This window comes from Hordeum vulgare, chromosome 7H (genome assembly GCF_904849725.1).
Source record: "Hordeum vulgare subsp. vulgare chromosome 7H, MorexV3_pseudomolecules_assembly, whole genome shotgun sequence".
Taxonomy (NCBI): Eukaryota; Viridiplantae; Streptophyta; class Magnoliopsida; order Poales; family Poaceae; genus Hordeum; species Hordeum vulgare.
This window is the reverse complement of record NC_058524.1, coordinates 514,028,827-514,052,907: the sequence shown is the minus strand read 5'-3', so window position 1 is coordinate 514,052,907 and position 24,081 is coordinate 514,028,827. Positions and strand designations below refer to the sequence as shown.

Below are 24,081 nucleotides of genomic sequence, written 5' to 3'. Positions count from 1 at the left end.
TTAAGCTTGGGGGAGTTGATACGTCTCCATTGTATCTACTTTTCCAAACTCTTTTGCCCTTGTTTTGGACTCTAATTTGCATGATTTGAATGGAACTAACCTGGACTAACGTTGTTTTCAGTAGAATTCCTTGGTGTTATTTTTGTGCAGAAATCAAAGTTCTCGAAACGTCCTGAAAATTTACGGGGAGCAGTTTTGGAAAATAAGAAAAATATCTGTGTCAAGTTCCACCTCAGGGGGTGGGCCACGAGCCCTTGCTCCGCCACCCCCCTGGTGGCGGTGGGCAGGCTTGTGGGGCCCACACGACTCTGCCGCCCTCCAACTCCAGCTCTATAAGATCCCTTTCATCCCAGAAAAAATAAAAAGAGAAGTTTTCGCCGCGTTTTCGGTACGGAGGCGCCGCCACCACCTGTTCTTCATCTGGAGGGCAGATCTGGAGTCTGTCTTGGGCTTTGGAGAGGGGAAATCGTCGCCATCGTCATCATCAACCTTCTTCCCTCTCCAATTCCATGAAGCTCTTCGTCGTTCGTGAGTAATCTATTCGTAGGCTCGCTGGGCGGTGATGAGTAGGATGAGATATATCATGTAATCGAGTTAGTTTTGATGGGGATTGATCCCTAGTATCCACTATGCTCTCAGATTTTATGTTGCTACTACTTTGCCATGCTTAATGCTTGTCACTAGGGCCCGAGTGCCATGATTTCAGATCTGAAATTATTATGTTGTCACCAATATATGTGTGTTTTAGATCCGATCTTGCAAGTTGTAGTTACCTACTATGTGTTATGATCCGACAACCCCGGAGTGACAATAGCCGGAACCACTCCCGGTGATGACCATAGTTTGAGGAGTTCATGTGTTCACCAAGTGCTAATGCGTTGGTCCGGTTCTTTATTAAAAGAAGAACCTTAATATCCCGTAGTTTCCTTTTGGACCCCGCTGCCACGGGAGGGATGGACAATAGATGTCATGCAAGTTCTTTTTCCTAAGCACGTATGACGACACACGGAATGCATGCCTACATCACATTGACGAACGGGAGCTAGCCACTTATCTCTCCGTGTTATAGCTGTTGCATGATGAATATCATCCAAACAAATCACCGACCCATTGCCTACGAGTTTGTCCTACTGTTGCTACTGCTGTTACTTGTCTTGCTCTGCTGCTGCTACTACTGTTGCTACTGCTGTTACTTGTCTTGCTCTGCTGCTACTACTACTGTTGCTTGCCACTGTTGCTACTTGCTACTGCTGTCACTACTGCTGTTCCTTGCCACTTCTATTGCTCGTTACACTGCTGCTACCTGCTACACTGTTGGTTCACCTACCGTTGACGGGAATTGACAACTTTCGTCGACGCAGCAACGAAGGTGCCATTGATACAATTGTTAGGAATAGTCTGCTGTCAACAGATCGTTTCTAACACCGTTGTTATCATACTACTTTGTTGTTACTACTGTGCTTGCAGATACTAATTTTTCAGGTGTGGTTGAATCTGACAAATTCAGCTGCTAATACTTGAGAGTATACTCTCACCTCCTGACTGGCTTATCAACAAATTGGGTCGAATACTCTACCCTCGAAAACTGCTGCGAACCCACGCGCTGGTGGGCCGTCAACAACATTCTTCTAGTTTCATTACCGGGGAGTGCTATCAGCATTCTTCTGGTGCCGTTGCAGGAGAAGGTTCGTTGTCATAAGCATTCGTCTAGCTAATGCTAGAGATTGCACGATCAGTCGGCTCATCCGCCCCTTCCGTGTTTGGGTCGCCCGTGCGGCCAACATGGAGACCGAAATCTTGTCCGCGCATAATTTTCAAAAGGCTTATGGCCATAGATCATGCAACAACCTCGCCATTACCCAAAGGTCACATCGGCACCATGCTAGTGGCCGACATACATGCCAACCTCCAAAAAAACCACCACACAGTTCATGTTGGCACACTTAACGGCGTCCGACACACATGCCATCACACAAAAAGGGTTGGAGTTCAACCACACCATCTCGGTCATGGTCATGCCGACACACTTGCCATCATACAAAAAAGGATGACACTCTCCGCCATAGATCACTCGTCATAAAACTTGAACATGTGAGCCTGCATCTTCTCGAACCGAGGCCTCTTCACCGGGGACACCGTGCTGAAGTCCACCTTCATGATCTTCACCTCGTCACCCTGCTAGTGAGAGCCACTTCTTTTGCCTTGGTCTTATCATTGGTGGCCTTGATCTCGAGCATCTTCCTTTGCTTCTCCACATCAAGATCAAGCCTCCTCCTTTAAATCTCCATGAAGGCCTTCATTTTCTTTTATTTGTCTTGCTAGCGCTTCTCCTCCCTTATGTCTTTCATGGTCATCATGCCCTCCAAAGTGGCATGCAAGGCAACCGACGCCGCGTCAAGCTTGTCCTCTTTCTTGGAGTTGGTCTTCCCTCGTGGTCGCGACTTCTCTCCCTCACCATGCTCCTTGATAGATTCCTTCCCTCCACGCACCTTGATGGCGATGTATTGCGCCTTGAACTTCTCCTCCCCATTGATGACCATCAACAACGGGTGAGGTTGAAGGGCTTTTCATGTTGGGCCTTGAATGCCTCGAAAGGTTTAAATGCCTACAAATGAACATGCAAGCATATGGGTAAATGGACATGCAAGCATATGGGCAAATGGACATGCAAGCATATGGGTAAATGGACATGCAAGCATATGGGCAAATGGACATGCAAGCATATTGACAAATGGACATGCAAGCACAACAGAAACGAATATGCACACACACATTGTTGGAGATATGCCCTAGAAGGAATCATGTATGATGATATTTCCTATGTGTTTATGAATAAAGATAGTCCTTGAACATTATTAGATACGTGTATCAAGAAGTACGTGACTTGTTTGTGAGACTATGCATTGTATGATGAATGTCCTACATGGTCCCTAATCAAAAGGCTTGTGTGGACGTACATCCAATCACACTAGCATATGACACGATGGATGGTCTGGTCTCACTGACCATGTAGCATTGGACGCTAGTCGGATAATATGGACTCATAAAGATCTGGTTACATAGTCGAGATAAGGTCTGAGTTGGACAAATCCAACTATGAGACGCAACAATCGGTCATCTGTAAGTCTCTAGTACAACATATGTTCTATGTTCTAATACCCGAGATGACACATGTACTCGGGGTGGTGACAGACTTGCTTTGGCCGACCAAATACTACTCCGTAATTGGGTAGTTATAAAGATAGGTTTCGGACTTGTCCAAACCCATGTTGTGAGACATGGTCGTGCAAGATGGGATTTTCCCCTCCGATCAGGAGAGATATACTATGGGCCCCTCGGGTGATCCGATCTGGATAAGCATGACCATGCAATGAGGATTATGTTGTAATACAAAGTGTTGGTCGGATTCACCAAAACAGATAGAGGTCGACTTGCAACAAGGGAAGAGAAGTGTGAAGTACATGTTCGCCTAACCAACTTCATTGGACACTTGGAGTCGACAAGCTTTGCTAGATGCCATTATCGACTAGCCGAGTCGGATGTGATGTGACTCGCGACCAAGTGAACGGGAACATAAGGGGCCGCGTGATTAAGGGAAGGAACTTGTGGGCTTTAGGATCCATGCGAGGCCCAAGAGTTGAGCCCGCGACAGATGCCTATATATAGTGGAGGTGCGGCAACACACTCATTCGGTTGATCACTTTGGCGCCGTCACCAGGACTTTACATGTGTTGCAACTAGCCACCTCCACTCATTGCCGATGGTGTTCCTCGTGTACGCTCAGATACCATTAGAGGCGGTGCACTTGTGCTGCTCAGGTAAACCTGTACGCGAGATTCAGCGACTTACTGTTCAAGGGAGATTGGACGAGGAGGAGACAAACCTCGCGGGCCCGCTGCCCCAACTCTACTTCCGCTGCATGGCACTTCGCGTCTAGTGGTAACGATCTGCGATCCATCTCCGTAGCATGTTTCTCGCTGTTCTACATGTAGGAAATTTTTATAATGTATGCGATGCACCTACTGTAGAACCCAACATGTATACCATGTCTTTGATGCCAAGGCCGCTCACGGGACATCCCTCGATGCTCTCAAGGGTGGCACAAAACTTGTTGCACTCTTGTTGTATCACCCTCCAACGCTTCGAGATGGATACCCACCCGTGCTTGCTCTTTATTTGGTACGACACGAACTTCTTGCATTCATGTAATTCGTGATGAACACACAACCAAAAATTTGATGCCTTTTGCTTGGCATCGACCTTGGGGTCTTATCCAATGTCTCTCGAACATTCACAAAGGAGCTTGTCCTCATCCTTTGTGTATGCCTTTGTCCGCTTGTTTTGGCTCTTCTTGACCACATTGGCTTGGATAGATAGCTCGTCTTCGAACAAAGGCCCCCCGTCAATGTCCACTTCATCATCTTCTTCTAGGTCATAGTCCTTCGAAAACTCATGGTCGGTGGGGACGGTGCTGCCCATGCCATCTTGGCCTTGCGTGAAGGGGTCGACCGTGCCACCATGGTCAAAAGGTGTTGGCCATGAAGGGGGCTCGACCATCTTGGCTTTGGGTCTCCTCAGGATCGAAGGCATCGACACCCGCACCACCTTCGAAGATGATGTTCTCAATGATGAAACGGTTGGTCGTCTCATCGTCCATGGTCGACATTCTATCAAATAGGTTGTGGGCGCTTGGAAGCATGCCGACTATGATCTTCCGTGGGCATTTACTCCAGCCTCCGGAGGATGGTCCATCGACCACATGTGTGGCATTAAGGTCGACGGACATAGGCGTGAGTGTGGCCGACGCCACCACGCTCACCTCCGACGAGCATTCCTCGGAGAAACGGGAGGCTTGCAGGTAGGGATGGAAGCCCGGAAGTGACGGCGGGGTAGACGTGCGCGGCGACTCTGGCAATGGCACACGAGGAAAGGCCGTCGAGCCCGTGTTGGCTGCGCCCACGACGATGGCGGTGGCGAGCCCGTGCTAACATGGGTTTAACACTAGGGAGATCAAGGCCTCCCTCGTCGCTGCAGCGACTCTTGTAATGCTTTCCTCTATGCGACAGTGGCCAGGGTAGCGGAAGACTCGTCTTCAAGCTTGTGTTCCCGCGTGTGCCTCCGTTCCTTCCTCTTAGCCGACTACATGGCCCACTGCTCGGGTGTGAACGACTTCTTCTTGATCGGCGCCGCTGTCTTGCGGGCGGTGTGGGGCTTGCCCTTGGTGGTGACGACGGGGGCCCTATGTGAGGAGGGCCCGGTCGAAGGAGGCTAGGGAGGCGAGTCCGGTGATGACATTGAGGGTCGGCACGTCATCCATGGTGAGCGGTCGGGAGCGCGAGGTGACGGGAATATTTTGGGAGAGGAAGGGAAATGGGGGTGGCTGTGCAACCGACTAGTGGGCCAGAGGGAGTAGTAGACGCGCGTCGTGCGCGTCCGTTTCATGTTCGTGTCGACGCAAACGAGTCTCACATTTGGTCTGGAATGGATCTCCCGACGGATGAAAAGCGGACTCTCGTATGTTTAGATCGACGCATTTGGGTCGATTTTTGTGTCTGTTTTAATCCAAACGAACAGGTCATCGCGTTGGATTGCTCAATACATGTGCTCAATACATGCCCTTACCATTATTATCCGCCTGCATTTTTGGAATTCTGGGTTGATCCAAGGAGCCGTCAAGACACGAGTTGGTAGATTCACAAATAAAAGGGGACAAAATAATGAACCCAACCAACAAGCCCGGACGGAAGTGATACCATAACTAACAAAAAAAGGAAAAAAAAAAACTCCTCTACAAATCGCTGCTGCTTCAGCCGGCTGCGCCCGCACCTAGCACAGTCACGCACGACTCACGCATTTGCCCCCACTTTCTTCCCAGGACACGGGCACGCACGCACACGGCTGGCACCCGCACACGCTTCGCCTCTTCCTCCCAAAATCTAAACCCCACTCCGACCGCTCCCCTCCGGCGATGCTGATGCGTCGCCGCCGCCTGCTGGGCCCGGTCCTCCCCCGCCTCCTCGTCGCCCTGCTCCTCGCGTCCGCCGCCGCATTGCTCCCCGGCGCGGCCGGCGACGCGGCCGAGGCGGGCGACGAGGGCCGCGTGGGCGAGGCGGTCGCGGCGGTGGAGCGCGCGGACGCCACGGCCGCGGCCCTGGGGGCGGCCCAGGCCGGCGGGGAGGCAGCGCAGGGCAATGGCACGAACAAGGAGAACAGCCTCGCCGACATGATCGACCGCGCGCTGGAGAAGGAGTTCCCCGACTCGGAGGGCGACCAGGGCGGCGGAGGTGCGTGGATCTGAGTCCCGCCGTCTCCCCGCGATCCGCCTCGCGGGCTCCGTGGCTCGGGGATCTGGTTTCGGCGCGCCCTGGCGTGTGTCGGCGGCCGGCTGCCTAGATCTCGGCCCCGGCTGCCGCGCTTTGCTGGGAATTGGCGAATCCTGCCTGTTTCTGGGTCTTTGCATTGAGCTGGCCTGTGCTGACCTCTGCTGCTATGATTTTGCAGAGACGGACCCCGGCAGCTTCAACAACACCGTCGCCGAGAAGCAGGTGATTCATCTGCACAGTTTTGTTTGTGTGTGGTCGGATTGTTCGTTTACAATGATTATGGAACCTGGTTGAATTTTGCATTATTATGATGCTCATGGAATGGTTGTTCATGTCTTGCCGGCTCTCTAGATTTAGGAGACTAGTTCAACATATGCGTGACTTAACTTCTAAATTGACTTCCTTTTACATGCGGTTTAATATCAAAACATAACTAGTCTTTGACACGACTGAGTATGTATTGTACGCCTGTAAAATATCTGATACCATCTATGTCTCGGGTGGACCTGACATTTGGACAGAGGTTACACCATTGATAATGACGAAGCTTCACCAGCTTCCTCAGTGTATTGTAATTTCCAAGCATTCAGTTATCCTTCTATATATCATTCTGTAGGTTTTGCGCCTGTTGACCAATTATTCGGCCCACTGGCCTTTTGACTTAGTGAGATTAAAGTAGTTGACGTTTTCCTAATACTGACTACAATATCTTGAATGGTGTTTACTGTGCTGGATTATGAATCAAAAACTAATATTTGCTTATGATACCTGACTAACTTTGTGAAACAATTGTTGTGGTGTAAGTTACTAACTTACTGATAGAAATCATTTGAGTTTTGCATAAACCCCTGACCCTGAGTGCTTGGTCCCAGCTGACATTCATTTAGTCATTTGATCTTCTACATGATACACTCATGAGTTACAACTACTCTGACTTGCATCCGTCTATCCTATCATATTTCTCAATTCCATATTTGATCCTATCACTTTCTCAATTCCGTATTCGGTTACATTCCCAATTTGTAATACCACCGTTCCATTTTGAAGTAAATAAGCACATTTGCCAGATGATCTGAACGATGTACACATGGCTCAAGGGAAAAAACACATGCATCTAGCAATATTGTGGTTTATGTGGATAAATTGTAAAAGTTACTGCATTCATACTTTATATTTCCAGTTGCACTGCACTTTAAACGTGTTGCTCTTGTCTGTACAAAATTGCTGGTTACACTTATCTTGTTCTGTTCTACCCTGCCAGGGAGTTCTGGAAACTGTGGCCAGGAGAGTAACGAAGAAGAATGAGACCAAAGACAATAAGTATGTTCCTATTATATACTCCCTCCGTAACATAATATAAGATGTTTTTTGACTCGAGTCAAAAAACGTCTTATAATTTCACAATCAGTAGCAAATATCCCAAGTTTACGGTTATTCAATCCCCAGTTCATTCCCGTTCAAGGAAGTTTTCTTGGATCGGTCAGAGCAAGAGGATGTTCCCACGTTGATTGATCGGAAGGTACAGACGCTATGATTCATTGCCGTTTTTTTTGTGTTCAGTTACGCCTTATGTGCTGTGAATGCAATAGTGTTGTTGTATTTTACTCTATTTACCCGTGTGCTGTATTGACACAATTGCAAATCCAGGATAATGTTTTTATTATATCAAACCGGAAGTCAAAGTACCCCGTACTGCAGCTGGACCTTACGTATGTGACCTAATTATTTCTGAGGATGAGCAAAAATAAAGTAACTGCCCTTGCTCATAACTTGGTCTGTATGTGAATTACTGTAGGTTGATATCAGATCTTGTTGTCGTTATTGTATCTGCTACATGTGGTGGTATTGCCTTTGCTTGCCTTGGACAACCAGTGAGTCTTCTTTTGTCTCAAATTTCATTTCTGCCCCATTATGTGTAAGACATAAATTTTATATGGCTGTTTATGATTTTTTTTTACTGATTATGAGTGATCTAAAGAAATTTTAAAAATACTTTGCAGGTCATTACAGGTTATTTACTTGCAGGTTCTATAATAGGCCCTGGAGGTTTTAGCTTTGTCAACGAACTGGTGCAAGTAGGGTGCTTTTGCTTTGTTGGTTGCTTTTCATGATGCTTAGTTGACATCATTGTTAAATAAGCTTACTGTCCTTATTAAATGCCCTATTAATATATGACAGTCCCTTGAAGTTCCAAAAAACACACATCATTTTTAAATGAGAAATTGGATGCGCTTTTGTTCAGCCATTTCACTGCTTCAGCAGACGATCACATCATGCCTGTTATATTGTATGCATTTAATCTTAAGCATAGAATTGAATGTGTACTTTTGACTTGTTTCTGCACTTCTGTTATCATACCCTTCCAAGTTTATAAGAATATTTCGTAATGAGTACATGGGATTGTGTTTATTTCGCACAATCAATAATATGATTTCTGCTTTTTCTTCTAGGTTGAGACAGTAGCTCAGTTTGGCGTGATATTTCTCCTTTTTGCTCTGGGACTTGAGTTCTCTACAGCAAAGGTACCCATCTTTGTTTCTTGATACATTTATTAAATATCTGTACCAATGTCAATATGCAGTTAACTAAATAAATGGTGTTTCAACTTTGTCTCAGCTTCGAGCTGTACGTGCGGTTGCCGTTCTTGGAGGATTGCTCCAAATTATACTGTTTATGTTCCTTTGTGGTATTTCTGCTACGGTATGTTTCTTTTTTGCTGTTCATGCTATGATGACATTATTTGAATTGCAATTATTTGGTGCACCAACAAGATTTATTGTTGAGATTCATTTGCATGTTCTGCAACTGACGTGAAGAGATCACTAGTATATGCCATTGATGCAGTCCAGTTATACCAACAAAATCACCGGATCAGTTTTGTATCTTTTAGCTTTCTGGCATCTGTTTGATACTCCCGCCGCCCGAAAATACTTGTCGGAGAAATAAATGTATCTAGATGTATTTTAGTTCTAGATACATCCATTTTTATCCATTTCTATGACAAGTATTTTCGGACGGAGGGAGTACAAAATTAAGGTCAGGGTTGTCAAGGCATTGCCTTTGCATTGCCATGTTTTCCAGTCTGCTGTAGGCAGATGATGGGAGCCTTTGCCCATTCCCTTGGAGCTTTGCGAGCCTGACCTTGTCAGATCTGGAGCCTGGAGGAGGGTTAAAGGGCCCTGGTAGTCAAGGCTACCGTTATCACCCCTCTCCATGTCACTTCTGCTGACTTATGCTGTTGCCTCTATCCAGCTGACCTGTGCTGCTGTTGCTTCCTCTGCCTCTCTCCATCTCTAGCAAGGTGAGCCATCTGGCATTATAGGAGCTGGAGGTGCAAGGCTGAAATATTAGGAAATAATGTGGTGGCAGCAGGGGATGTGGTTGGGGTGTGCAAGAGGTGGTTGAGAAAATGCTAGTGTGACAGGGGACGGAGAGTGGATATTGGACATGCAGGAGGGAGGCAAGGAGAAGTGCAGTGGCTGCTGGGGTAGCCAAGTAGAAATTAGGGAACGGGAGAAGATATTTAACTTGGCTTTTGGGATTTGGAGAAGTAGCATGATGAGTATGTAGAGGCCCACATCTCTTCTGTTTCTCACTGATACATGTGTCTGTGACTGCTTCATTAGCTAATACTCCCTCCGTTCCTAAATATAAGTCTTACTAGAGATTCCACTACAGACAACATACGGAGCAAAATGAGTGAATCCACACTCTAAGTATGTCTATATACATCCGTATGTAGTCCATAGTGGAATCTCTAAAAAGACATATATTTAGGAATGGAGGGAGTACTTACCATCATCTAACTATTGCCATGGTGGGCGACATGCCGTCATGTCGCCCATGTCGCCCATGTCGCTCAGCTTGCAAGAGTGCCGTGAAAACTTTATTTATGCTGTTTCTTTCCTTTTCCCTGGATTTACATATTTCTTTGATTTCCTAATTCTGTCCTAGAAAACAGATGCCAAGCAGTTCTATTCTATTTTCTTAGTTTCATTATTGCATTGCAGCTATGTGGGGGTAAAACAAAGGAAGGTGTTTTCGTTGGCGTTCTTCTTTCTATGTCTTCGACAGCAGTGGTAATTTCTAAATATCACCCACACACTCCCTTGCTTTTGAACAATGATTTACAATTTTATGTTCCTCATTGGTTCACCGTGGAATGTTAGTTTGTTTTTAGCCTTGTGCCACATATCCTCTCAATGCGTTCTCTCCTTGGTGTAAACAAACTTAATACATGATGGATGCCAGAAGGGTTTTCATTTTAGTACACCCTAATTTTGCATGTGATATTTGACGCCCTGTATTTATTCAGTCTTCTGAATGTTGTATGCAAATTGCCATTTGCTCATGCTCATTCTAAATCCATTTTGCTCTGCTCAGCATTAGTGCATTTGTTTTTTTGGCTGCAGGTTTTAAAATTTTTGATGGAAAAAAATAGTATCAATGCCCTTCACGGCCAAGTGACGGTTGGCATACTCGTATTGCAGGTATGCTAGACGTACGTTGTGTCATCTGTCTTTTCTGGTGGGATGAATTTGTAAAGATGCATTTTGCTTGCTTCTGTTTATGAATTGATGGCTTTCAGTTCCATAAAAACAAGTTGAAAGATACTGAATGATAAAGCCTGTCTCAAGACCTCTAAATTTTATCAGATCTATGTCAGTTGCTATCTATTGACAACCCCTTCCTCTCAGGATTGTGCTGTTGGTCTTCTATTTGCACTTCTTCCAATTTTGAGCGGCGCCTCTGGTCTTCTTCATGGAGTTGCGTCAATGACAAAATCGTAAGTGCGGTTGCAGTGTATTTCTGCCTGAAAAATTCTGCGGATTAAATATTTATTTTATTGGAACTCGAATAGTGTATCCACAATAAGTATGAATTGCAAGTAAATTCATCTAATCTTGATGCCTAATTGGCGGGTGTACTTTACATAGCAGTGCCTGCTTGAGTCTAGTGTAAACAAATATAACCTTTCTTTGTTTCTCATATCCCTTTTTTTTGTGGGAAACCTTTCTCATATCTTGTCACACGACTTAACATACTGTCCTATGTATATTTGGTCTACCTGTACCGTCCGTATATAGAAGTTTGCTACTCCCTCTGTCCCAAAATAACTGTCTCAACTTTATACTAACTCTAGTATAAATTTGTACTAAGCTCAAGACACTTATTTTGGGACGGAGGGAGTACAATATACTGTAATTAGGTATTGGATAAATTAAAATTTTATTATGACGTAAATTTCCAATATTCTCAGGCTTGTGCTATTAATATCATTCCTGGGAATTCTCTCTATCCTCTCCCGTACTTGTGTGCCTTGGTTTCTTAAGCTGATGATAAGTCTTTCGTCTCAGGTGAGTATAACTCTGGGTAAACAGAACATGAATGATGCTTTGAGTTTTCGCTAGAACATTACATTGAAGTTATATTATACTAATGTTTATTGCTGCATCGTGCAGACAAATGAACTGTACCAGTTGGCGGCAGTTGCATTCTGCCTGTTATTTGCTTGGGTGAGTTTTTTTACTGCCTGTAGGCTATTACCTGGCAAAAGGTTTTGCTTTAAATGAATCCAGTAAAAGAGGGCTGAAAATGGTTGAATTTTTGAAAACTACAAATTACCTGGCCATAAGTTTTGCTTTAAATGAATCCAGTAAAAGAGGGCTGAAAATGGTTAAATTATTGAAAACCAGAACAACAACAACAACAAAGCCTTTAGTCCCAAACAAGTTGGGTAAGCTAGAGCTGAAACCCATAAGATCTCGTAACCAACTCATGGTTCTGGCACATAGATAGCAAGCCACATGGATAGCAAGCTTCCACGGTCCACGCACCCCTGTCCATGGCTAATTCTTTGGTGATACTCCAGTCCTTCAGATCTCTCTTTACGGACTCCTCCCATGTCAAAATTCGGTCTATCCCGACACCTCTTGACATTATCAGCACACTTTAGCCATCCGCTATGCATTGGAGCTTCTGGAGGCATGCGCTAAATATGCCCAAACGATGTTGGACAAGCTTCTCTTCAATCCGTGCTACCCCAACTCTATCTCGTATATCATCATTCCAAACCTTGTCCTTGTGTGGCCACACATCCATCTCAACATACGCATCACCGCCACACCTAATCGTTGAACATGTCGCCTTTTAGTTGGCCAACACTCAGCGCCATACAACATTGCGGGTCGAATCTCCGTCCTATAGAACCTGCCTTTTAGCTTTTGTGGCTCTCTCTTGTCCCAGGACAACGTCAGAAGCTTGGTGCCACTTCATCCATCCAGCTTTGATTCGATGGTTCACATCTTCATCGATATCCCCATCCTTCTGCAACATTGGCCCCAAATACCGAAAGGTGTCCTTCTGAAGCACCACCTGCCCGGCAAGGCTAGCCTCCTCATCGTCATGCCTAGCAGTACTGAAATCGCACCTTATGTACTAGGTTTTAGACTTTTAGTCCGACTAAGTCTAAAACCTTTTGATTCTAAGGTTTGTCTCCATAGCTCTAATTTCCTATTAACCCCCGTCTGACTATCATCGACTAGCACCACATCATCCACAAAGAGCATACACCAAGGGATATCTCCATGTATATCCCTTGTGACCTCATCCATCACCAAAGAAAAATGATAAGGGCTTGAAGCTGACCCTTGGTGCAGTCCTATTTTAATCGGAAAGTCATCAATATCGCCATCACTTTTTCGAACACATGTCACAACTTTATCGTACATGTCCTTGATGAGGGTAATGTACTTTGCTGGGACTTTGTGTTTCTCCAAGGCCCACCACATGACATTCCAAGTCAATGAACACCATATGCAGGTCCTTTTGCTCCTTGTATCTCTCCATAAGTTCTCGTACCAAGAAAATGGCTCCATGGTCGACCTCCCAGACATGAAACCAAACTGATTTTTGGTTATGCTTGTCATTCTTTTTAAGCGGTGCTCAATGACTCTCCCATAGCTTCATTGCATGGCTCATCAGCTTAATTCCACGGTAATTAGTACAACTCTGAACATCCTTTTTGTTCTTGAAGATTGGTACTAATATACTCCGTCTCCATTCTTCTGCCATCTTGTTTGCCCAAAAAATGAGGTTGAAAAGCTTAGTTAGCCATACTATCACTATGTCTCAGCGGCTTCTCCACACCTTAATGGGGATACAATCAGGGCCCATCACCTTGCCTCCTTTCACCTTTTAAAAGCCTCCTTGACCTTAGACTCCTGGATTTGCTGCACAAAACCAGACAGAACAGTAAAACCCATATTTTTCTGGACCTGCTTTATTTGAACTACACTGTTCTAGATGGATGTGACACATGGATTTTGACGGACATGTAAGCTTATATTCAATCCAACACCATGCCTGCAGTATTTCACACTATTTTGCACATGCTCCTTTAGTTTTTCTCAACCATATAGTTGTTCATTTGCACTTTTTAAAGAAATTTACTTGCACATGTACCTCTGATAGTTTTGCGCTTCTATCTTGAAATCATCACTTTTATGAGTATCTCGATATATCTGTTACTTATATGTGGCCTTCCTTCCATGGTGCAGTGCAGTGATAAATTGGGTCTGAGTCTTGAGTTGGGTTCATTTGCAGCTGGCGTAATGATATCAACAACCGATCTTGCGCAACATACTCTTGAACAAGTAATTCCTTGCTAATATCTTCTACACTTTGTTTTTGTTTTGTAAGGTTTTTGCAATAGGGAAGAGGAACTACCAGCTAGTGTTTGCTTTGATCCTTCATCTACTCACAGCTAGACTCCTGTAGTTAGTAATTCATTATATGTTCTCTTATTTCAGGTTTGTTCTTTCTGCAGATTGAACCAATTCGAAATCTCTTTGCTGCCCTTTTCCTTGCCAGCATTGGGATGCTAATTAATGTCCATTTCCTGTGGAACCATGTGGATATACTTCTTGCAGCTGTAATTTTGGTGATAACGATAAAGACATTTATTGTCTCTATTGTCGTAAAAGGGTTTGGCTATAACAACAAAACATCTCTTCTTGTAAGTCTTCTTAATCTCTGTTAGAATGGGCTCCATCTACCATCGCTCATGCAGTCACACTTGCCTTATATTTTCTACAGGTTGGCATGTCTCTTGCACAAATTGGAGAGTTTGCTTTTGTTCTTCTTAGCCGTGCTTCAAGCATCCATCTGATTGAGGTTATTTCTCCATATATTTGTTCCTCATGTGTTGTGTCATTACCCTCGCTGGCTATGCTGCTTTAGTCATAAAGCACATATACGCCTTGGTACTTGTTTCTGACAGTTGCCACCTCTGGCTTACTTTTCTAGTACTCCCATATTAATTGACGCACCTCTGGCTTACTTTTCTAGCCATCTATAGCCATCATCTTTAGTCACTCATACAATAGTGTGGGCTATAAGGTTGGCTATTACATTAGTACTTCTTTTCTATATTTTCTCTTTCTCTTTCTTAACATTTATTGTATTTATCTATGAATATGCATATAGCTAGGCTCTTGCACGAGGGCCCACTTCCCTTGCCTTTTCACATCTCTCTCCTTCACATAGGCAAAAGTGTCATGTAAGCGGGCTATAAGTCCACTATTGTACTTGCTCTAGGTGTGCGTCAATTAATATGGATCGGAGGGAGTAGTTTAAGATAGCCAAACGTAATCAATACTAAATGTCTTGTGCTGAGTATTTAAATGCCCTATAAGAATTTATTGTATTTATCTATGAATATGCATATAGCTAGACTCTTGCATGAGGGCCCACTTCCCTTGCCTTTTCACATCTCTCTCCTTCACATAGGCAAAAGTGTCATGTAAGCGGGCTGTAAGTCCACTATTGTACTTGCTCTAAGTGTGCGTCAATTAATATGGATCGGAGGGAGTAGTTTAAGATAGCCAAGCGTAATCAATACTAAATGTCTTGTGCTGAGTATTTAAATGCCCTATAAGAACTGGTGTTCCATTAAGTATTAACTTTTAAGATAGCCAACGTAATCTATCTAAATGAAATGAAGCGGTTGGTATTTAACTTTTATTTTGGTCACCATGAGACTACTTCTCAATTTAGATCCATCTGTACTTCAATTTGACAGCTGCAATGCTTTTATTCAGGGCAAGCTATATTTGCTTCTTCTTGGAACCACAGCGCTTAGCTTGGTATGTACCTTATCTCTTCATTTTTTTTGTAAGCGACATCGTGTTATCTCTGTCGATTGTAGATACTCCCTCCGTCCCATAATATAAGATGTTATTACAACCGATATGGGACGGAGGGAGTATCAAATGTGCGGTGGAGTCTCAAACGAGAAGATGGCCACGAAGCCTACCATCTCTGCCTTTGATGACATTACACTGTCATGAATTATGTATGGTTAGCTTACTGCTTTTTGTGCAACTGTGCAGGTAACAACACCCCTGCTATTCAAAATGATCCCAGCTGTGGTCCACCTTGGTGTTCTTTTGAGATGGTTTTCCGTCGATAGCAATCAGGTGGAGGTACACGTTCATCTCAACTGAGTTCATCTAGCGATTGTTTTTTCTCTGGAAATGGTTGCCAATCAATTCATCGGTTCTTCCATTTCAGTTGGGCCTAAAGGGCGAAGTCCTCCGCATTGATAGCGGCAAGCGCATAAATTTGATAATCCAAGGCCCACATGACTCATGACACACTTGGCACAGCGCAAGCTACTTTTAGTATGGCTTAAGTTAACAAGCTCTGTAAAGTGTTTCTGCACGTAACGAAGAGTTTATAGCGCGTATGCACAGCCGGGCGGGAGTTGGAAGCAGAAGAAATCAGATCTCATTCAAGGTGTGCGAGGTCAACCCTTCCCCATAGTGACGACCGGAAATGCAAGAGGAGGATTTCACCAGCTTTGTGAGCATGGATGATGCGGGTGGTGAGCGCACTGCTTGCGGTGTGATCCCTCTAATGAGGGTTTTCTGTAGTATAAGAATGTAATCTGATTGATTGATTGGATTAGCATGATAGGATTTAGGCTTGACCGGTACACCACTGTATTAATTCCACAAAGTGTGCAGAAAAAGCAACTCCATGAATTTTGCTGTGCAGTGAGTTTGCCATTGTCATCTCCCAGTGTAACTTCCCCCTTCTGCAGGCAAGAAATTCATTTTGGATGTGTTCTCATTTTTGGTACGCCGCCTGAATTGTAAAGTTTGAATGTTGGCCGCTGGATGCCATCTTGGAGCTCTATACTGTCTTGGCAAGTGTGTGTGTGTGGTTTGGGGCACCTAGGTGCCTGGGCACAAGTCATATCCATTAATGCACGGCATCCAGTTGATAAAAATAATACCTTTTAATGTTTTGTTTGCATGTATTAATATATTAAATGGTATATATATACTTACGATTGTTTTACAAATAAATTAAATGGTATATAAATATTGCATGGTAACCTTACGATTGTTTTATAAATAAATTACATTTCTAGTGTAAATAGTTATATTTATATTGATTCATTATGTAACAATTAACATTTAAAAAAAAATATATAGGTCATAAGATCAGGAAAATGTATTTTATGTATGTTTTACATTATATTTTTATGTTTGAAATTTTATATGATAAAATATTTTTACGGTGATTATATACTTACAGTCTCTTACGATGTATTGATGTAGGTGATGGATAGTCAATCCGTAGACGATCGTTTGGGACAGATTCCTTGTCTTTCAATCACTCGATTGCATTTAGATGCATGTTAATGTATTACTCCATCTGTAAACTAATATAAGAGTGTTTTGATAATTAAAATAGTGATCTAAACGCTCTTATATTTATTTACGGAGGGAGTATATTATAATTGACAGATTTGGAAATAATTATGACAGAAACCTACCATAAATACGTCCATTAGTACTACATTACAACAATTATGTACTAGTAGAAACTAGGAAAAAGAATACCGCGCATGACAACTTTGTATACTTGAGAGATATTGATATAAATAGGAGAAAGACAAATCAGAAGTTAATGCGTCATGATTTATACAGACACATGAAGTTGTATTTTCATACATGTATTAGTAAGAGGTATGTTGTACTCATTCGTGGAACGTACTTTTTTTTACATTAGGTATACGATATAATGGGTATATGATATTGTGGGTATACCCAATAGGATGTATGTTGTACTTTTATCGTTGTTGGATACAACCCGGTCGTAAGTTTTATTCAAATATTAAATACCTGAAAAATTAATTTATTAGGAACATACACACGGAAATCTATTGGGTATATGATACCATAGGTATATCCAATTTATAACAAATAGGTATATAGGTATATCCAATGGGTACAGGTATAATTTGGACATTAGGGTACACGATACATTGGTTATACCTAAAAGGATGTATGTTGTACTCTTATTCTTGTAGGGTGTATTACACCATGTGCATCATACATTAGTCATACGATATATTGGGTATCATACATTCAATATTATACACAATAACATACGAAATACGTATATATAATAAATACCCCAAATGCTAATGCCCACATGTGTGGCATGTTTGCACTTTGCCTACACACGTCGATCCACGTTGATTCTGTTTTACACGAATCCTAATTTTTTTTGTTGGAATTTCAGTGTTACGTAGGCATCATCGTGTGTGTGGGCGTTGGAGAGTTCGCCCGCACTACCCACAGCGTGCAGTTGCGAGCTACGCCATGTGAACAAATCAGTTTCTACCCACACAATCACCACCCAGTCCACACGCCTGTGGACGAACTACTCTTCACCCATACGACGCTCGTATGTTGCTAGATGACAACTGTAGTTGCACGTACATGACAACTAGGTAAACCACATGATAACTATGATTCGTTGCTAGAGGGCAACTGCAGTTCTGTCTACGTGACAACCAGGTAAACACATGACAACTATAATGAACCATACATGGCAACTATGATTGAACCACACGTAGCAACTAGGTAAACACGCATGGCAACTATCTCCGGATATCTAAAACAGAGAGAATTGACATGCTTTTACAACTACATTTGTCATTCCGGATATCTAAAGTTGCTATCTTCGGAGATAACTAAAGTGTCATTCCATGGGTAACTAACTAGCTGCACGGGGATGTGTGGGCATATTTACTTCGTGCCACACACGCGGGGTAAGGATGCACAATATTTGTTGAACGTGTGGCACGAAGTAGCTGCTTCCGCACGTATGAGCAATTTTAATGTTCTGCCTTCTGCATACACCACACATGGTGTGCGGACGAATATCTAGCATGCCATATGTATGGTGAATATCGGGACCCATAAACACCATGTATTTTTTTTTTGTTTTGGAAAGGAAATGTTTCTAGGAAATCAATAGAATGTTTTTCTGGAAAGCACTTATTGACCATTAAAGGCACTATTGCATGCAAACAGTATATGAAAAGCCATTATTTCATGGATTATGCACCATGCATTAATATATATGACTTGCTATATTGGGACCTAGGTGCCCGGACACCTAGGTGCCCCCAAATAATTTACATACATATACACACACAAGCTGCTCTCATTCGTTTGAGGTTGTGAGTGCATGCCAAACTCACACTCACACGTGTTTGTTTTTAATTAGTTAACTATTAGGTTTCCCCCTTTAGTGTTTGTTACCTTGGTTTAACATAGTATAATGCAAATGGTCACATATGCGGATATACACTTATCCTTACATATACACGCGCGTCCTATCCTAAAATCTTTAAGATACTGAGCCGGTACAATATCTTGAGATTTAGAAGTCACAACAAATGTTTTGGATAGTCGAGAAAAACATCTCCTCTTACTAGACGAATATCACTAGTCTGAAATAAATTCAGGAAACTATATAAGCTGACACGTGTTGCCTTTTTTTATTTAGGTCAATGCTAGTTTTTTTGCCTTTGGTGTTTGGTGTTTGCTACCGTTATTTAACACATTACAACGCAAATGTTCACATATACGAACAACTCACCCCTAAAAAGTATAACAGAGATGCTCATATTGTTGGAAATATGCCCTACATGCAATGATAAATAGTTATTATTATATTTCCTGTTTAAGGATAATCGTTTATTATCCATGCTATAATTGTATTGAATGAAAACATAGATACATGTGTGAATACATAGACAAAACAATGTCACTAGCAAACCTCTAGTTGGCTAGCCAGTTGATCAAGGATAGTCAAGATTTTCTGGCTATGTGCAAGTGTTGTCACTTGATGACTGGATCACATCATTAGGAGAATCATGTGATGGACTAGACCCAAACTATGAACGTAGCATATTGATCGTGTTGTTTTATTGCTATTGTTTTCTGCGTGTCAAGTATTTGTTCCTATGACCATGAGATCATAGAACTCACCGGCACTGGAGGAATACCTTGTGTGCATCAAACGTCACAACGTAACTGGGTGACTATAAAGGTGCTCTACAGGTATCTCCAAAGGTGTCCGTTGAGTTAGTATGGATCAAGACTGGGATTTGTCAATCTGTGTGACGGAGAGGTATCTCGGGGCCCACTCGGTAATACAACATCACACACAAGCCTTGCAAGCAATGTGACCAAGTGTAAGTCACGGGATCTTGTATTACGGAATGAGTAAATAAACTTGCCGGTAACGAGATTGAAATAGGTATGCGGATACCGATGATCGAATCTCGGGCAAGTAACATACCGAAGGACAAAGGGAATGACATACGGGATTATATGAATCCTTGACACTGAGGTTCAACCGATAAGATCTTCGTAGAATATGTAGGATCCAATATGGGCATCCAGGTCCCGCTATTGGATATTGACCGAGGAGTGCCTCGGGGCATGTCTACATAGTTCTCGAACCCGTAGGGTGTGCACACTTAAGGTTCGACGATGCTTTAGTATAGTTGAGTTATATGTGTGGTTACCGAATGTTGTTCGGAGTCTCGGATGAGATCACAGACGTCACGAGGGTTTCCGGAATGGTCCGGAAATGAAGATTGATATATAGGATGGTTTCATTTGGTTACCGGAAAGTTTCGGGCAATTCCGATAGTGTACCGGGAGTGCCGAATGGGTTCCGGGAGTTCACCGGGAGGGGCCCACCCACCCGGGAGTGAGCCCAAGGGCATAGGGTGGCGCCACAAGTCCCTAGTGGGCTGGTGGAGTCAGCCCAAGAGGCCCATGGCGCCACTTAGAGAAATACCAAAAAGAAAATAAAAAGAAAAGGAAAAAGGGGAGGTGGGAAGGAAGGAGTGGACTCCTTCCCCCAAACCGAATTGGGGTGGGAGTCCACCTCCCTCTTGGCCGGCGCTCCCCTTGAGGGCTTGGCCCTCAAGGCAAGCCTCCTTCCCCGTCCCTCCTATATATAGTGGTCTTTTAGGGCTGATATGAGACAACTTTTGCCATGTGCAACTCAACCCTAAACCACATAGTTGCACCTCTAGATCGAATTTCTACGGAGCTCGGGCGAAGCCCTGCAGGAGTAGATCATCACCACCACCGGAGCGCCGTCACGCTGCCGGAGAACTCATCTACTTCTCCGTCTTGCTTGCTGGATCAAGAAGGTCGAGATCATCGTCGAGCTGTACGTGTGCTGAACGCGAAGGTGCCGTCCGTTCGGCATTAGATCGGAACGGATCATGGGACGGATTGCGGGACGGTTCGTGGGACGGATCGTGGGACGTGAGGACGTCCCACTACATCAACCGCGTTTCTTAATGCTTCCTGCTGTGCGATCTACAAGGGTACGTAGATCCAAATCTCCTCTCGTAGATGGACAACACCATGATAGGTCTTCCTGTGCAGAGGAAATTTTTTGTTTCCCATGCAACGTTCCCCAACAGTGGTATCAGACCTAGGTTCATGCATAGATGTTATCTCGATTATAACACAAAGGGTTTTGTGGACGGTGATGTTCGATTTGCTGCCCTCCTTAGTATTTTCTCGATTCAGCGGTATTGTTGGATTGAAGCGGCCCGGACCGACATTATTCGTACACTTACGAAAGACTCGTTTCATCGATTGACATGCAACCTCATTGCATAAAGATGACTAACGGGTGCCTGTTTCTTCAACTTTAGTTGAATTGGTTTTGACCGAGGCGGTCCTTGGAGAGGTTAAATAGCAATTTGCACATCTCCGTTGTGGTTTTTGCGTAAGTAAGATGCGATCATACTAGATACCCATAGTAGCCACGTAAAACATGCAACAACAAATTAGAGGACGTCTAACTTGTTTTTGCAGGGTATGCTTGTGATATGATATGGCCAATGACGTGATGTGATATATTGGATGTATGAGATGATCATGTTGTAATAGTTAATATCGACTTGCACGTCGATGGTATGGCAACCGACAGGAGCCATATGGTTGTCTTTAAACTAACATTTGTGTTTGCAGATGCGTTTACTATATTGCTAGGACGTAGCTTTAGTAGTAATAGCATAAGTAGCACGACAACCCCGATGGCGACACGTTGATGGAGATCATGATGATGGAGATCATGGTGTGGCGCCGGTGACAAGAAGATCGTTCCGATGCTTTGGTGATGGAGATCAAGAAGCACATGAAGATGGCCATATCATGTCACTTATGAATTGCATGTGATGTTAATCCTTTTATGCACCTTATTTTGCTTAGAACGACGGTAGCATTATGAGGTGATCTATCACTAAAATTTCAAGACGAAATTGTGTTCTCCCCGACTGTGCACCGTTGCTACAGTTCGTCGTTTCGAGACACCACGTGAAGATCGGGTGTGATAGACTCAACGTTCACATACAACGGGTGCAAAACAATTGCACACGTGGAACACTCGGGTTAAGCTTGACGAGCCTAGCATGTGCAGGCATGGCCTCGGAATACATGAGACCGAAAGGTCAAGCATGAATCATATAGTTGATATGATTAGCATAGAGATGCTTACCACTGAAACTATTCTCAACTCACGTGATGATCAGACTTGAGTTAGTGGATTTGGATCATGTACCACTCAAATGACTATAGAGATGTACTTTTTGAGTGGGAGTTTAGCAAGTAATTTGATTAGTTAAACTCTAATTATCTTGAACATAGTCTAAGTCCACTTTGAAATATTTGTGTTGTAGATCAATGGCTCACGCGACAATCACCGTGAATTTTAATACGTTCCTAGAGAAAGCTAAATTGAAAGATGATAGAAGCAACTTTGTAGACTGGGCTCGTAATCTTAAGTTGCTCCTGCAAGCTGGGAAGAAGGATAATGTCCTTAATGCTGCGCTAGGAGATGAATCACCCGCTACGGCTGACCAAGATGTTAAGAACGCTTGGTTAACCCATAAGGAGGACTACTCAGTAGTTCAATGTGCAGTCTTGTATGGCTTAGAGCCGGGACTTCAACGTCGTTTTGAGCGTCATGGAGCATTTGAGATGTTCCAGGAGTTGAAGTTTATCTTTCAAAAGAACGCCCGAATCGAGAGGTATGAGACCTCCGATAAATTCTATGCTTGCAAGATGGAGGAGAATTCGTCTGTGAGTGAACATGTGCTCAAAATGTCTGGGTACTCAAACCGTCTAGCTAAGCTGGGGATTGAACTCCCGCAAGAGGCTATCACTGACAGAATTCTTCAATCATTGCCACCAAGCTACAAGAGCTTTGTGTTGACCTATAACATTCAACGGATGAACAAGTCACCCGGCGAGTTATTCGCGATGCTGAAAGTCGCAGAGTCAGAACTCCATAAAGAGCATCAAGTGTTGAATAAGACCACTAGTATCAAGAGAAACGACAAAGGAAAGAAGGATAATTCGAAGAAGAGCGGCAAGCCTGTTGCCAATCCGACGAAGAGACCCAAAGTTGGACCTAAGCCTGAAACGAGGTGTTATTATTGCAAGGGTATGGGTCACTGGAAGCGCAACTGCTCCAAGTATTTGGCTGATAAGAAGGCGGCCAAGGAAAAATCAGGTATATTCGTTATACATGTTATTGATGTGTACTTAACCAGCTCTCGTAGTAGTGCGTGGGTATTCGATACTGGTTCTGTTGCTCATATTTGCAACTCAAAACAGGAACTACGGAATAAGCGAAGGTTGGCGAAGGATGAAGTGACGATGCGCGTGGGAAATGGTTCCAAGGTTGACGCAATCGCCGTCGGTACAGTTTCACTTCAGTTACCATCAGGATTAGTTATGAACTTAAATAATTGTTATTTAGTGCCTGCGTTAAGCATGAACATTATATTTGGATCTTGTTTATTGCGACGGTTACTCGTTTAAGTCAGAGAATAATGGTTATTCTATTTCTATGAGTAATATCTTTTATGGTCATGCACCCAATGTGAGAGGATTGTTCATATTGAATCTTGATAGCGATGATACACATATACATAACATTGAGACGAAAAGAGTTAGAGTTAACAATGATAGCGCCATGTTTTATGGCACTGCCGCTTAGGTCATATTGGTGTAAAGCGCATGAAGAAACTCCATTCTGATGGACTTTTGGAGTCACTTGACTTTGATTCACTTGACACGTGCGAACCATGCCTCATGGGCAAGATGACTAAGACTCCGTTCTCCGGAACAATGGAGCGTGCAAGTGACTTGTTGGAAATCATACATACCGATGTGTGTGGTCCGATGAGTGTGGAGGCGCGCGGCGGATATCGTTATTTTCTCACCTTCACTGACGATTTGAGTAGATATGGTTATGTCTACTTGATGAAGCACAAATCTGAAACGTTTGAGAAGTTCAAGCAATTTCAGAGTGAAGTTGAAAATCATCGTAACAAGAAGATCAAATTCCT

The 24,081-nt window shown here is 43.5% G+C and overlaps 1 protein-coding gene across 3 annotated transcripts; it reads left to right on the top strand.

Moving 5' to 3' along the window:
• Nucleotides 1-5,813: 5,813 nt before the first annotated feature.
• On the top strand, nucleotides 5,814-16,523 carry LOC123407319 (K(+) efflux antiporter 6-like). 3 transcript variants are annotated; one of them, XM_045100427.1, is made up of 20 exons: nucleotides 5,821-6,284; nucleotides 6,502-6,545; nucleotides 7,585-7,643; nucleotides 7,770-7,842; nucleotides 7,971-8,032; nucleotides 8,119-8,194; nucleotides 8,324-8,398; nucleotides 8,774-8,845; nucleotides 8,940-9,023; nucleotides 10,334-10,402; nucleotides 10,736-10,813; nucleotides 11,021-11,109; nucleotides 11,584-11,680; nucleotides 11,786-11,839; nucleotides 13,883-13,978; nucleotides 14,152-14,340; nucleotides 14,421-14,498; nucleotides 15,425-15,469; nucleotides 15,716-15,802; nucleotides 15,897-16,523. In XM_045100427.1, the coding sequence occupies exons 1-20, from the start codon at nucleotides 5,969-5,971 to the stop codon at nucleotides 15,975-15,977; spliced, it is 1,824 nt and encodes a 607-aa protein (XP_044956362.1). In that variant the 5' UTR covers nucleotides 5,821-5,968; the 3' UTR covers nucleotides 15,978-16,523. The 3 variants fall into 3 exon arrangements, with proteins under 3 accessions (XP_044956363.1, XP_044956362.1, XP_044956361.1); XM_045100426.1 differs by having other exon boundaries at nucleotides 5,824-6,284; nucleotides 15,716-15,808; XM_045100428.1 differs by lacking the exons at nucleotides 14,421-14,498; nucleotides 15,425-15,469; nucleotides 15,716-15,802; nucleotides 15,897-16,523 and having other exon boundaries at nucleotides 5,814-6,284; nucleotides 14,135-14,302.
• The last annotated feature ends 7,558 nt before the right edge of the window (nucleotides 16,524-24,081 follow it).